At 35.4% G+C, this 10562-nt stretch overlaps 3 protein-coding genes and 1 long non-coding RNA gene across 4 annotated transcripts; 2 read left to right on the plus strand and 2 right to left on the minus strand.

Moving 5' to 3' along the window:
* On the minus strand, positions 501 to 1190 carry LOC109359795. The gene has a single exon (XM_019604491.1). It carries the CDS (start codon positions 1188 to 1190, stop codon positions 501 to 503), a length of 690 nt encoding a protein of 229 aa, XP_019460036.1.
* LOC109361106 lies at positions 2571 to 8515 on the plus strand. Its single transcript, XM_019606427.1, has 7 exons — positions 2571 to 2692; positions 2968 to 3066; positions 3853 to 3987; positions 4085 to 4174; positions 5021 to 5170; positions 5679 to 7261; positions 7603 to 8515. The coding sequence occupies exons 1-7, from the start codon at positions 2630 to 2632 to the stop codon at positions 8498 to 8500; spliced, it is 3018 nt and encodes a 1005-aa protein (XP_019461972.1). The 5' UTR covers positions 2571 to 2629; the 3' UTR covers positions 8501 to 8515.
* On the plus strand, positions 8550 to 8860 carry LOC109361108. Its single transcript, XR_002109261.1, has 2 exons — positions 8550 to 8649; positions 8720 to 8860. It is a non-coding gene; the product is annotated as an uncharacterized LOC109361108 (long non-coding RNA).
* LOC109361107 (probable glutathione S-transferase) lies at positions 9004 to 10094 on the minus strand. The gene is made up of 3 exons (XM_019606428.1): positions 9711 to 10094; positions 9203 to 9591; positions 9004 to 9125 (listed from the first exon to the last, which is right to left on the minus strand). The coding sequence occupies exons 1-2, from the start codon at positions 10017 to 10019 to the stop codon at positions 9232 to 9234; spliced, it is 669 nt and encodes a 222-aa protein (XP_019461973.1). The 5' UTR covers positions 10020 to 10094; the 3' UTR covers positions 9004 to 9125; positions 9203 to 9231.

Raw genomic sequence — 10562 nt, forward strand, 5'->3', positions numbered from 1 at the left:
TAGTTACTCTATCACCATTAGGTAAAGTGATAGATATATGAGTTATAGTTGTGTATGTGGTGAAATTGGCAATTTGATGAGTAATGTGATCAGTGGCTCCAGTATCTAGGAGCCACTTAGAATTAAGGTGAATACCTGGTGTAGGAGTGAGTGATACAGAATTTACCACAGAGTTGGCTGAACGTGCTTGGTCCTTCTTGGATTGATGTAGTAAGTCCAAGATGCCTTGTACTTGTTCTTCAGTGAAACCAGTACTGTTGTTCTGTGTTTGCTGAGCAGTCTCATTGTTGGTGCTTGTATCAAAGGAGTATCCAGTTGTATGGTTAACCATATTAGATGACCTTGTAGATTGTTATCCAGGAGGGTAGCCATGTTTGAGGTAACAAGTCTCAATGGTGTGGTTGGTTCTTTCACAATAAGTGCAGAATCTGTTGTTCTGCCCTCTTCCAAACCCAGCCCCCCCTGTTTCCTCTGCCCCTAAAGGGAATTACCCCTCTGCCTCAGAAGGAATTGTTGGTGGAGTTATTCCTATATTGTGAGTCTTGCTTAGAGCTAACATTTATGACTCTATTATCAGGCTCTAGGCTAGGAGGGACAGGTAATTGAGTTTGTCTTTCTTGCTGGATGAGCAGGGCAAAGGCTTTGGTGATGTTTGGTAATGGGTCCATGAGCATAATTTGGGATTTGACATGAGCAAATTGCTCATTCAATCCTTCTAAGAACCGAATCACATAGTCTTGTTCTTTGTAGGGCTTGAGAGAATCCATGGCTCCACAAATGCAGGGTGCAAGACATTTGCAATTAGGAAAGGGCCTGAAATCCTCAATCTCATCCCATAGTGTTTTTAACTTTGTGAAGTAATCTGAAATATCAAGATTACCTTGATCTAAATGGTAGAACTCCTTTTGAAGAGCAACGATTCTAAAGATGTCTCCATGGGAGAATCTGTCATGTAGGTCTTTCCATGCCTCAGCTGCAGTGTCTATCCACAGTATTGATTTCACAATTGATTCATCTACACAATGTTGAATCCAGGATAACACCATCATGTTGCATCTAACCCAAGGGCCATATAGAGGGTCCTCAGGAGGAGGTCGTGGCAGACTGCCATTGATGAAATTAAGTTTATTTTTGGATTCTAATGCCAGCCTCATTGCTCTTGCCCATGAATGATAGTTCTTGGTGTTCATTGGCGGAGTAACTAAGACGAGTGAAGAAAGAAAGGGTTGTTAAGCTGGCCAGAGAGGACGCTATGGTTTGCCATTATGCTTTTACAGCGATTCAGAAAGAAGAATTGATGAACAAAAAAAGGGAATCTAAAGAGAAATACCAATCTTGAAGAGGAATAATGGAGAGGAGGGAGATGGGAGACGAATCAGAGCCTTATAGCTTTGATACCATCTTAAAGTCACTGCGCAGGGAAGGTGCGGAAGAAGAAAGGGGCATTAATGTTTAATATTCAAGCAAGAAGAAGTAGAAGAATAGAAAACCAGCTTAATGGCATTTAACAACTTGTTTCTATATTTTGTAAGTAGTTGCAAGAGGTTAGGATTTGAATCCTATATATAGCTTAACTAAATGGGTTAGAAAATAACAAAGACCCATTGTATTTTAGTGAAGGTAAAAACAGAAAAGAGAAGTGGGCTCTATCAGAAAGAGGAAAGGCCCAAGAAGAGTTTTAGGAAGAAGACTCCATTGAAGCTTGAGGATGAAGGTATTTGATTTACACATGTATCAACCGTGTATATTTTTTTACTCTCTCAATTCATATTTAATTATCATTGAGTTAAATATAAAAATATTATCCATAAATGATAGAGAGTAACATAGCCACACTTCCACCACTGTTTGCATAGGCACATCCTGAAAATAAAAAATGTTTGTATCACAAGATTAATATTTTTTGCACCCTTATTTATATAAAATTATACTCATTTATCAATTTTAGTAAATTTTTCTTGCTCTTAGGTGTATGAAACCTTGTTCTTTATGTTGAACCCAGTGTTGTTAGAACCGGACCAGACTGGACGGTCCGACCTCTGATCGAACTTGAAAACGGCTCTAGTTTGTCGTCTTAACCGAATGAGAGTTGGACCGTTTTGAACCAGAGAAAATCCGGTCCGACCGTGTTAAACCGGATTAACCCGGGAAGTAAACCGGACGGCTCACTTAAAAATAAAAAAATGGGACAATGTTCTAATATTTTGTTTTACTATGGTCCACAAAAAGATAAAGATGTATTATTTCAATATAATTATACATAATTATTAATTATATAAAGTTTTACATTTATATATAACTATATATTTATAAATAAAAATTATTAATTAGGTACGAAATCATCTGGTCAGACCGGACGGTTTAAGCGTTTAAATCAAATACGAGACCTCTGCCAGTTTGATGTCCGGTTCGAGTTTCATGGTTGAAACATACACGTTGTCATAAGATTATGTAGAAGTAGATATCGAGTTATTATTAGTTTAAAGGAGAATGAGAAAAAGAAAGCAAAGTTGTGGCGGGAAAAGCAATGAAATGACTCAATGAGCTAAAACATTTCAAAGTTTGAAATATATAATGAAATATAACAGAAAATGAAAGCAGAAAGAGAATAGTGAGAGATTGTGGGAAAATGGCGGCAAAGAACTCCATCACCGATTTGCAGAGGATACTAGAAGCCATTAAATCCTCTGAGGCAAGCTTATCTTTCTATTTGCACCGAGATTCTTTTCTCGTATCCTAGGGTTTCACTTCACAATTTTTCAATTCTTATTCAAGTTTAATTTGTTTACCGATTTTCACTCTAGGATTGGGAGTCTCAAATTACCTTTTCCTAGTTACAATTCATCAATTGAAATTATTTGGCTAATTTTCTCAACAACTTTCATTGTTTTTATTATATACTTTCTTACATAGCATTACTTGTTTGTGTTTAATTAGAGTATTGATTTGTGTGATGCATTGGAACAGATTGTTGAGGATCGTGTTCAATTGTTTACTGATCTTGGAAGTATAGACATAAAGGATATATCTGAATTCGACTCTGCTTCAGTTATGAACTGCCTTATAGTATCCTTTTGTTGATGTCATAATGTTATTATTATATACTTTCCAGCGTGTTGAGTTTGTAAGACTCTTCACCCTAGTAATGTTAGATAGTGTTTGACAATGAGTTAGAAAGAGATAGAATTGATTTATGAGTTTCATTTTTATATTTGATGTATTTGATGGATATTATATAGATCAGAACAAGAAATGAGGTTAAAAACAGGACATTATGGTTCTACTAAAAGAGATGGAATCAAAGATAGCGAAATAGAACATTATGTTTTGCTCGCTCGCCAAATGCTACCTTAGTATGAATGTTCAATATGCAATTGGTGCTAATTTACTGATGCTGGTTAATTTCGAACTTGTCCAATCAGTTGGGCATTCTTACATGTTTGTTCTATTCTTATATTTTCTATGTTGTCGTTATTTTTTAATTGAGTAGAATAACTTTAAATTAGTGAATTAAAAGAAAGGATACTTGCATTCTGTAGTACAGAAAAGGTAAGCTATTTATGTCTGTGGTGGTTGTGGTCGATAAGGCTTACAAGGTGCTCAATGCAGTGTCCTATGTGAGCTGTTGACGTCTTGATGATTATCATTAGTGACTATACTTAAAATGATAAAACTTCGTAGCCACCAAGCAATATATAAACCTTACATCGATGCTTGTTTAAATTTAAGCATGAGGAAGTGGCAACTTACCATTAATATAACTCTGGTGACCTTGTTTTCCTTATATTTTTAAGCAACACCAGCTCTCTATTAACTATCTGCATTATTGCTTTCACCTTAACTGCAAGCTTGACATTTTGGGAGGACTTCACATGCTTGGATGTCACCCAGTGCATGCTGAATCAAAGTATTCTACAAGTGGCTTTGAAATATGTAAATGTTAACCTATCTAGATGTCTACTACAAAGTCTTACTCTTGGTGTCAAGGTATGTCTACTCTTATATGTTGTTTTTACTTTCTCTTTGTCCGCATATATACTTTTATCACCTATGAATTTTCTCATAACACCATCTCATTGATTAGGCAAGCATCTGGTCTGGCAAGCATCTAAAAATGAGTCTTTTGTCAGCAGAAGAATCTCAGGAAGATGAACATAGCTCTGTATTTTACAAGGTAGGAGTTCTCTGTCAAGGTCTGAATTCTCTAATATTTGCAAGATCTAAAGTCATTCTAAGGGATCTTACTTTAGACAGCAAAAGCTGCTCACTTGGTACAATTTAATTTTTATATAGTTCTTGATCAATATGTGTATTTCCTCTTGATTAGTAATTTGGAGTAAATCTTCTCTCTTATTGTAGCTGTAAAAGTAACTTCTGTAGATAATACTGTATTCTGTGTTTCCGTAAGACCAGAAACTAGTCAACAAAAATCATGTTATTTAGGAGATGCTTCACTGGATAAATCTAATAGAATTTAGCTTTTTATAACTGTATTACATTTCTTGTTATTTTATCATTTGTATGATTTCTTGTGAGTACCCATTGTTTGCAACATGCTCAAAGAGTAATCTGAAGTGACATTCGACAATGAAGGATGAAATATAACAGCAAGACTGAAAGTTGAATAGTCTTATACTGGTCAATTACCACTATTGGTTGTCATTATTGATCAAGAACTATATAAAACAAGCTATGAGTTCGACAAGCTATAATATGGACAAGTGTGATGATCAGTTACAGACATAGCAGACTTATACAGGGCTGTAAACTCTTTCCTTTAGCCGAAGGCTCTAGTATGAATAAACAATCCAAGTTGTTGTCAGATTTTTTCTTCATACGTGAGGTGGCTTGTTTAGTGGTGGTGATTAAAAATGTAGTTGCTTTTAATAAAGCGTATAGATGTTTTGATTTGTAAATCTCTCTGAGTAGTTGATGATTTTCAGCCTTCTTGAAAACTTCATCTGCTAATTTTCATAGTGACATCAAGTTTTACTTGAACTATGTATATTATATTGTGCAGCTTCTTCTGGAGATTCTAAGGTTTTCTGCATCAATGTTGTCAGCCTTGCTGAATTGTCCAAATTTTGGCGACAAAGAACTGATGAACACCATTGGGACCTTCATTTTAGAAGTGTTAAATGTAACTAAAGATTCTATATCGGATGCTAAGGTATTGTGTTCCTCTCTGTATATGAAACTTGAGATGAGAACAAGTTTCCTAAATGATTTAGGATTTAATTTTGATCAACTTTTGTTGTGAATTTGATAGAAACCTGCATTACAGTGTCTGGCTAGCAACTAAATACTTGTAATGTAGGAGAAACAAAAATAAAGTGTAGTAATTCGGGTAGTTACCAACTGCAGGGACAGTTATGTGTGGGCTATGCGTTGTGAGTTGGATAGTTACCAACTGCAGGGGCAATTTTGTGTAGATGGAGTAGTATTAGGAAATTGGTGTAAGGGGATGTTATTCACTCTGCATTTTAAGGAATTGTTTGTATATTCATTCTGCATTTTCAGTTTTAAGAAATTGGTGTAAGGGCCAGCACTAGCAACTAAGGGAATGTTTTATCATTGTAAAGTTGCTTGTTACAATGTAGACAGAAACTTCTATTCATATTTACTCCACAAAATTTTGCTTCTGCTCCTAAGCATAGCTCTCTTCTGCCTCTAAGCAGAAAATTGAATCATTTGGACCAGAAATATTGAAGGTCTCACACATGATCATTGAGGCCGTCATAAAATTATGCAAGGTGCGTTCTGAATTAGTGAACTTGGAGACCTATGATGACAAACTTTTGAGCCTTGACAAGCCTACAAATGTTGGTCATGCAATCAAAATAACAAGATGTGCAATAGAAAAACTTTCTCAGATTGGTGTCATTGCTGCAAAGAATGGTGGCAGTTCAGTTAATATTCTCAATGCCTCTTGGAAAGGAGTTGTCTCTTTGCTTCAAATTGGTGGTGGACATTTTGCAGAAGTTAACATAGCAAAGATACTGTTAACCTTGCTTGCACTGATAACTGAGCCTCTGAAACTTGCTGCTGAAGCTTGGTCTTCAACACTGAAGGATAACGTTTCTGTAACTGAAGCTAAAAGGATTGTTGTGCCAGTGAAATTTTACATGATTAATGCAGTTAAAATATGTTCACTCTATCCTCATCAAGCCCATACAGTGCACAGGGAGATTACACTCTGCGTTCTCATGGTCACATCTTTTTGGATTTTTGTAATTAATGAAAAGCTTCTGAAATGTGCATCTGCTGTAGTTACCGAGGTATTGGAGGGAACAACCTTGGATCTGGTGTTGTCTTTACTAAATTCTGATAAACTAAATCTGGACCAGAAGCTTGAGGTACTCGAGTGGTTGTTCATTAGTGAAGAGGATTCTCATTCTGTCCTTGATGGTCCAACCTTAGCTGATTGTAACTTAACATGGGTTATTGAAGTCTTTTGCAAAACCTGTGAAGGCATGAGCAGAGCAAGAGTACTAATAATGGGTCGAGTTGCATTGTTTATTAACTTCCTCAGATATTCTCATGTGTTTGATGAAGATGTGAAAGTAGCAATAACTCCAAAGCTTCATTGGTTTTTGGATATTTTAGTTCAGGAAGATGTATATTCCCACGTGCTTGTTTTGCAACTACCTTTATTGTGTGGCTCTGGAAAAACAACAGAACTGGTGTGGCAGCCTATGTTTACTTCATTCTTGCAAGCATTCAAAACCTTCATGCTTGTGATTTCTTCAAGTACAGCTTGGAGGGAGTTGGAGGTTTTTTTACTCGAGAACTTCTTTCATCCTCACTTTCTTTGCTGGGAGATTGTGATGGAATGCTGGTGCTTTTTGATTCGACATGCTGAATCACATATGGCAAATAGCATAATTAGCAAACTATGTTCATTACTTAAGCAGCTGGCATCCTTGGAATCTGTTTTCCATTGTTATTCTCCCTTTAGAAAGTTGGCAAGATCAATCTGCTTGCTTCTGACCTATGGTCCACCATCAATGGTTAACCAGGTGTACATGTCTCTTGTCGGTGATGGGAGATCGCAGTTGTCTTTAATTATGTGTCTGGCATTGTTCATTGAAGGTTTCCCACTTGATTTACTGACTGATGAGTTGAGAAACACTTCGGGTCAAAGAATTATATCTGATTATTTTGATTTCATAGACAACTTTGATGAAGCATCATTGGTGGCATGCCCTTCTGGTTCGGCTGGCATTCCAGTTTTTATTCTTTCTGCTTCTTTGCAATCACTGTAAGTATTTGGTTCAGTTACATTCAATCCAAAATTCGGTTATTATAACCCAAAATTAATATATATATAAACTTCATTAACATGTATAACAATAACATGCATACTATTTTAGCTATTAATTTGTGTTGATCTCTTTTCTATTGTTAATTGTACAGTTTGTATCCATTAACATGCATTTCATCCCTCACACACATGTTTCAACCTGACTTGATTATTTTACAGGTGTATTGGAATTTTCTTTCATTTCAAACAAATTGCTAGTTAAAAATATTTCATTTCTTGCACTGAACCAAACTATTCTATATGTGCTTGCATTAAGTTAGTGTTGTATTTTTTTACAGCCCGGTTCGGCTATCTGATATTGATGCAAAGACCTTGAAGTTTTTGGTTTTGATTACTAATTGCTACAAAGGTGCTTCAGACAAAGTAATCAAGGACCAATGTCTTCGGCTTTTCAGTGAAACCCTAGAGATCATTTCAAATTTGAAACACCTGTACACATCAAATGATATCGAACAAGCCATCACAAAGATTGAAAATATCTTTATCTCTGAGCCTCCAGCCCTTATGTACAAATGCAAACCAAATTTGGCTCATTTTATGACAGGGCTTATACACATGGAAATGTCAGAAAGTGATGATGATGCAAAGAGCTGTGCTGCATGGGAATTATATCACTTGCTCTTGAAAGAGCGGCACTGGGCATTCATTCACTTGGCATTAACAACGTTCGGATATTTTGCTGCTCGTACCAAGTGCAATCAGCTATGGAGATTTGTTCCACAGGATGCAGCACTTTCATATGATTTAGTTTCAGGAATGGAGGCAAATAAGGAGAGATTTATGCTTGAGTTTAAAAAATTTCTGAATAAGGAAGCCGCTCTTTCATTTGCACCAAACCCTGAACACCTTGAGCAGCTAGGAAGAGATGGTCTGATTTTGAAACAGATGGTCCATAAGATTTCAATGATTGCTAAAGAGAAAGAGGGATGTGAGAGCATGGAAGTTGATGATGATAAGAACCAATTCAATAAAAAAAGGAAACTTCCCGACAAAATTAGCAGAGGGGTGGAAATGCTGAAAAGCGGTTTAACGATTATCGGCGATGGTCTTTCCCAGTGGAAGCTTAATCAATATGAAACAAATGAACTACATGCTAAGTATTTGACTCAGTTTTCTCAACTTGAAGAAGTGATTACTCACTTTGAGGAATTGGCCGGGAATGGTGAGGCATGTTAGTCTCCTATTCAGAGCATTTCCTGAGGTTGATTACTCACCGACACATATTGCGAAATTTGAAGAAGTCTCATAAAGCAATGCATTCTGCTGTGTAAATTTTAAGCTAGTGTTTAGTTCCTCCTTCCTCCTTTACTATCTTGTAGTCTAATGTTTTATACTTTTACCATTCATGTAGCATTCAAATACAAAATCTCGTTGTATCTCAATGTCAACATAAAGTAAGCTCTAGCAAAGGCTTGTGCCTTGTGGCAATGGCCTTTAAAATGTGGCAACCTCCCTTCTTTTTCTTAACTTTTTTTTAAAGAACAATGGAGTAAGTAATCATTGACTACAAGAATTACATTTCATTGATTGGCCCTACTTTGATGGTGAATATTGTGCCAACAAATCCATCTAGTAAAAAAAATGCACAAAAGGTGTATTCACAGAGGAATGGCACACACAACAAATCTTGTCATGTGAATCCAAATTCTCGTCATACCCAAAATGTGTAGGCCAACTAAGATCAAAGCAAATACAATCACCTTCATTATATGAAGACAAGCCCAAACATAGCTTGGTAACATAAAGAAACACACATAAAAGGATAGCACATAAAGATACAAGAGTACATGTGATTTATTATCATTTAATATATGTAATTTGAATCCTCTCTAAAAGTTATTGTTTTTGCTTTTACCTTTAAGGGTAAGGGTGTCATATTATTACATGCCAATATAAGGTACCATTCTCTAAGCAGATGCCAGTGATTTTTGTATGATAGACTTTATAAAGGCTACCCTTTCTTGATGGTGAGGGAGGTTTTCATTGATGACTGGGACATCCTTGAAAATTTGAAACCATGAAAGTAAGAGGGGAAATTTCTCAAGTTGTAGGATCTTCACTTGAATGATATCTTCTACAGTGACAATAAAGTTGATAGTTGACCCAAAAGCTATGTCCACAATGTTAATAGTGTCTCCTCCAAAGAGTTTCTTCACATCACCAAAGCAGTGTTCCTCAACAACTCTAAGATGTTCCCAGATCTTCTCTATGGTCTTATCTCTCTCTTCATTAGTATTGCTACGGAAGAGGGAACCAACTGCACAAGTCTTTAATAATTGGCCTCAATATTATTGTCATTCTTATGAGTGAATATATGAATTTAGATATTACACTAATATTTTAAATATTTATGTATGCGAAAATAAAAAGTAAATGAAAGACATACCAAATCATCAACATATTTAATCCAAAATCTAGCCTGAGCCCTCTGATATGGATGAAGAGGAAGCAATGGGTTATGTGGCCATATCTCATCAATGTATTCAACAATGATCATTGATTCACATATTGGTTTTCCATCATGAACCAACACTGGAGTCTTCTTATACACATGATTGTATTCAACAAGTTCAGGACTCTTGTTGAACCGGTCTTCTTCTATGTTCTTATATGATATACCCTTTAGTTTAAGGGTCCATACAACCCTCAAAGTATAGGGACTGTACCAAAAACCATGTACCTTCACCTCTCCCATTCTAGCTTGTGTTTTCCTATGATAAGACTAGCATGTCTTTATAGTACGATGAATGGAATCTTCTGCCTTGTCCAACAAGTTCAGATCTCAAGAAATAGTATACTATTACCAACGTGGGTGGGTAATGGGTGCATGCATGTGAATGAATTTGGATTAATAGATGAGTTGAATGAATTTGGATGTTAATAGATGAGATAAATGAATTTGAATTCTTATACGAAAAGTCATTTATCAATTTATATAAATCAATTAAATTATATTTTAATCTATCTATTCATTAATATTCAAACTTATGATGAACTTTAATTGGAACTAGAATTACTTTTAGAAAAATTCTCTTTAAAAACCACTCACTCAATAAAATATTTTTTAAATAACTTTAAAAAAACACTATTTCAAAATCATTTTTACATCACTTTTTAAATAATATTTTAAAAATCATTGTCTTAAAAAGAGCTTTTTAGTTTTTTTAAGAAATAGATTTTAAAAAATCATTTTTTGTGCAACAATCAACTTGTAATTTTTCTAATGAAGATTTAGATA

The sequence above is a fragment of the Lupinus angustifolius genome, chromosome LG11 (assembly GCF_001865875.1).
Source record: "Lupinus angustifolius cultivar Tanjil chromosome LG11, LupAngTanjil_v1.0, whole genome shotgun sequence".
Classification (NCBI taxonomy): domain Eukaryota; kingdom Viridiplantae; phylum Streptophyta; class Magnoliopsida; order Fabales; family Fabaceae; genus Lupinus; species Lupinus angustifolius.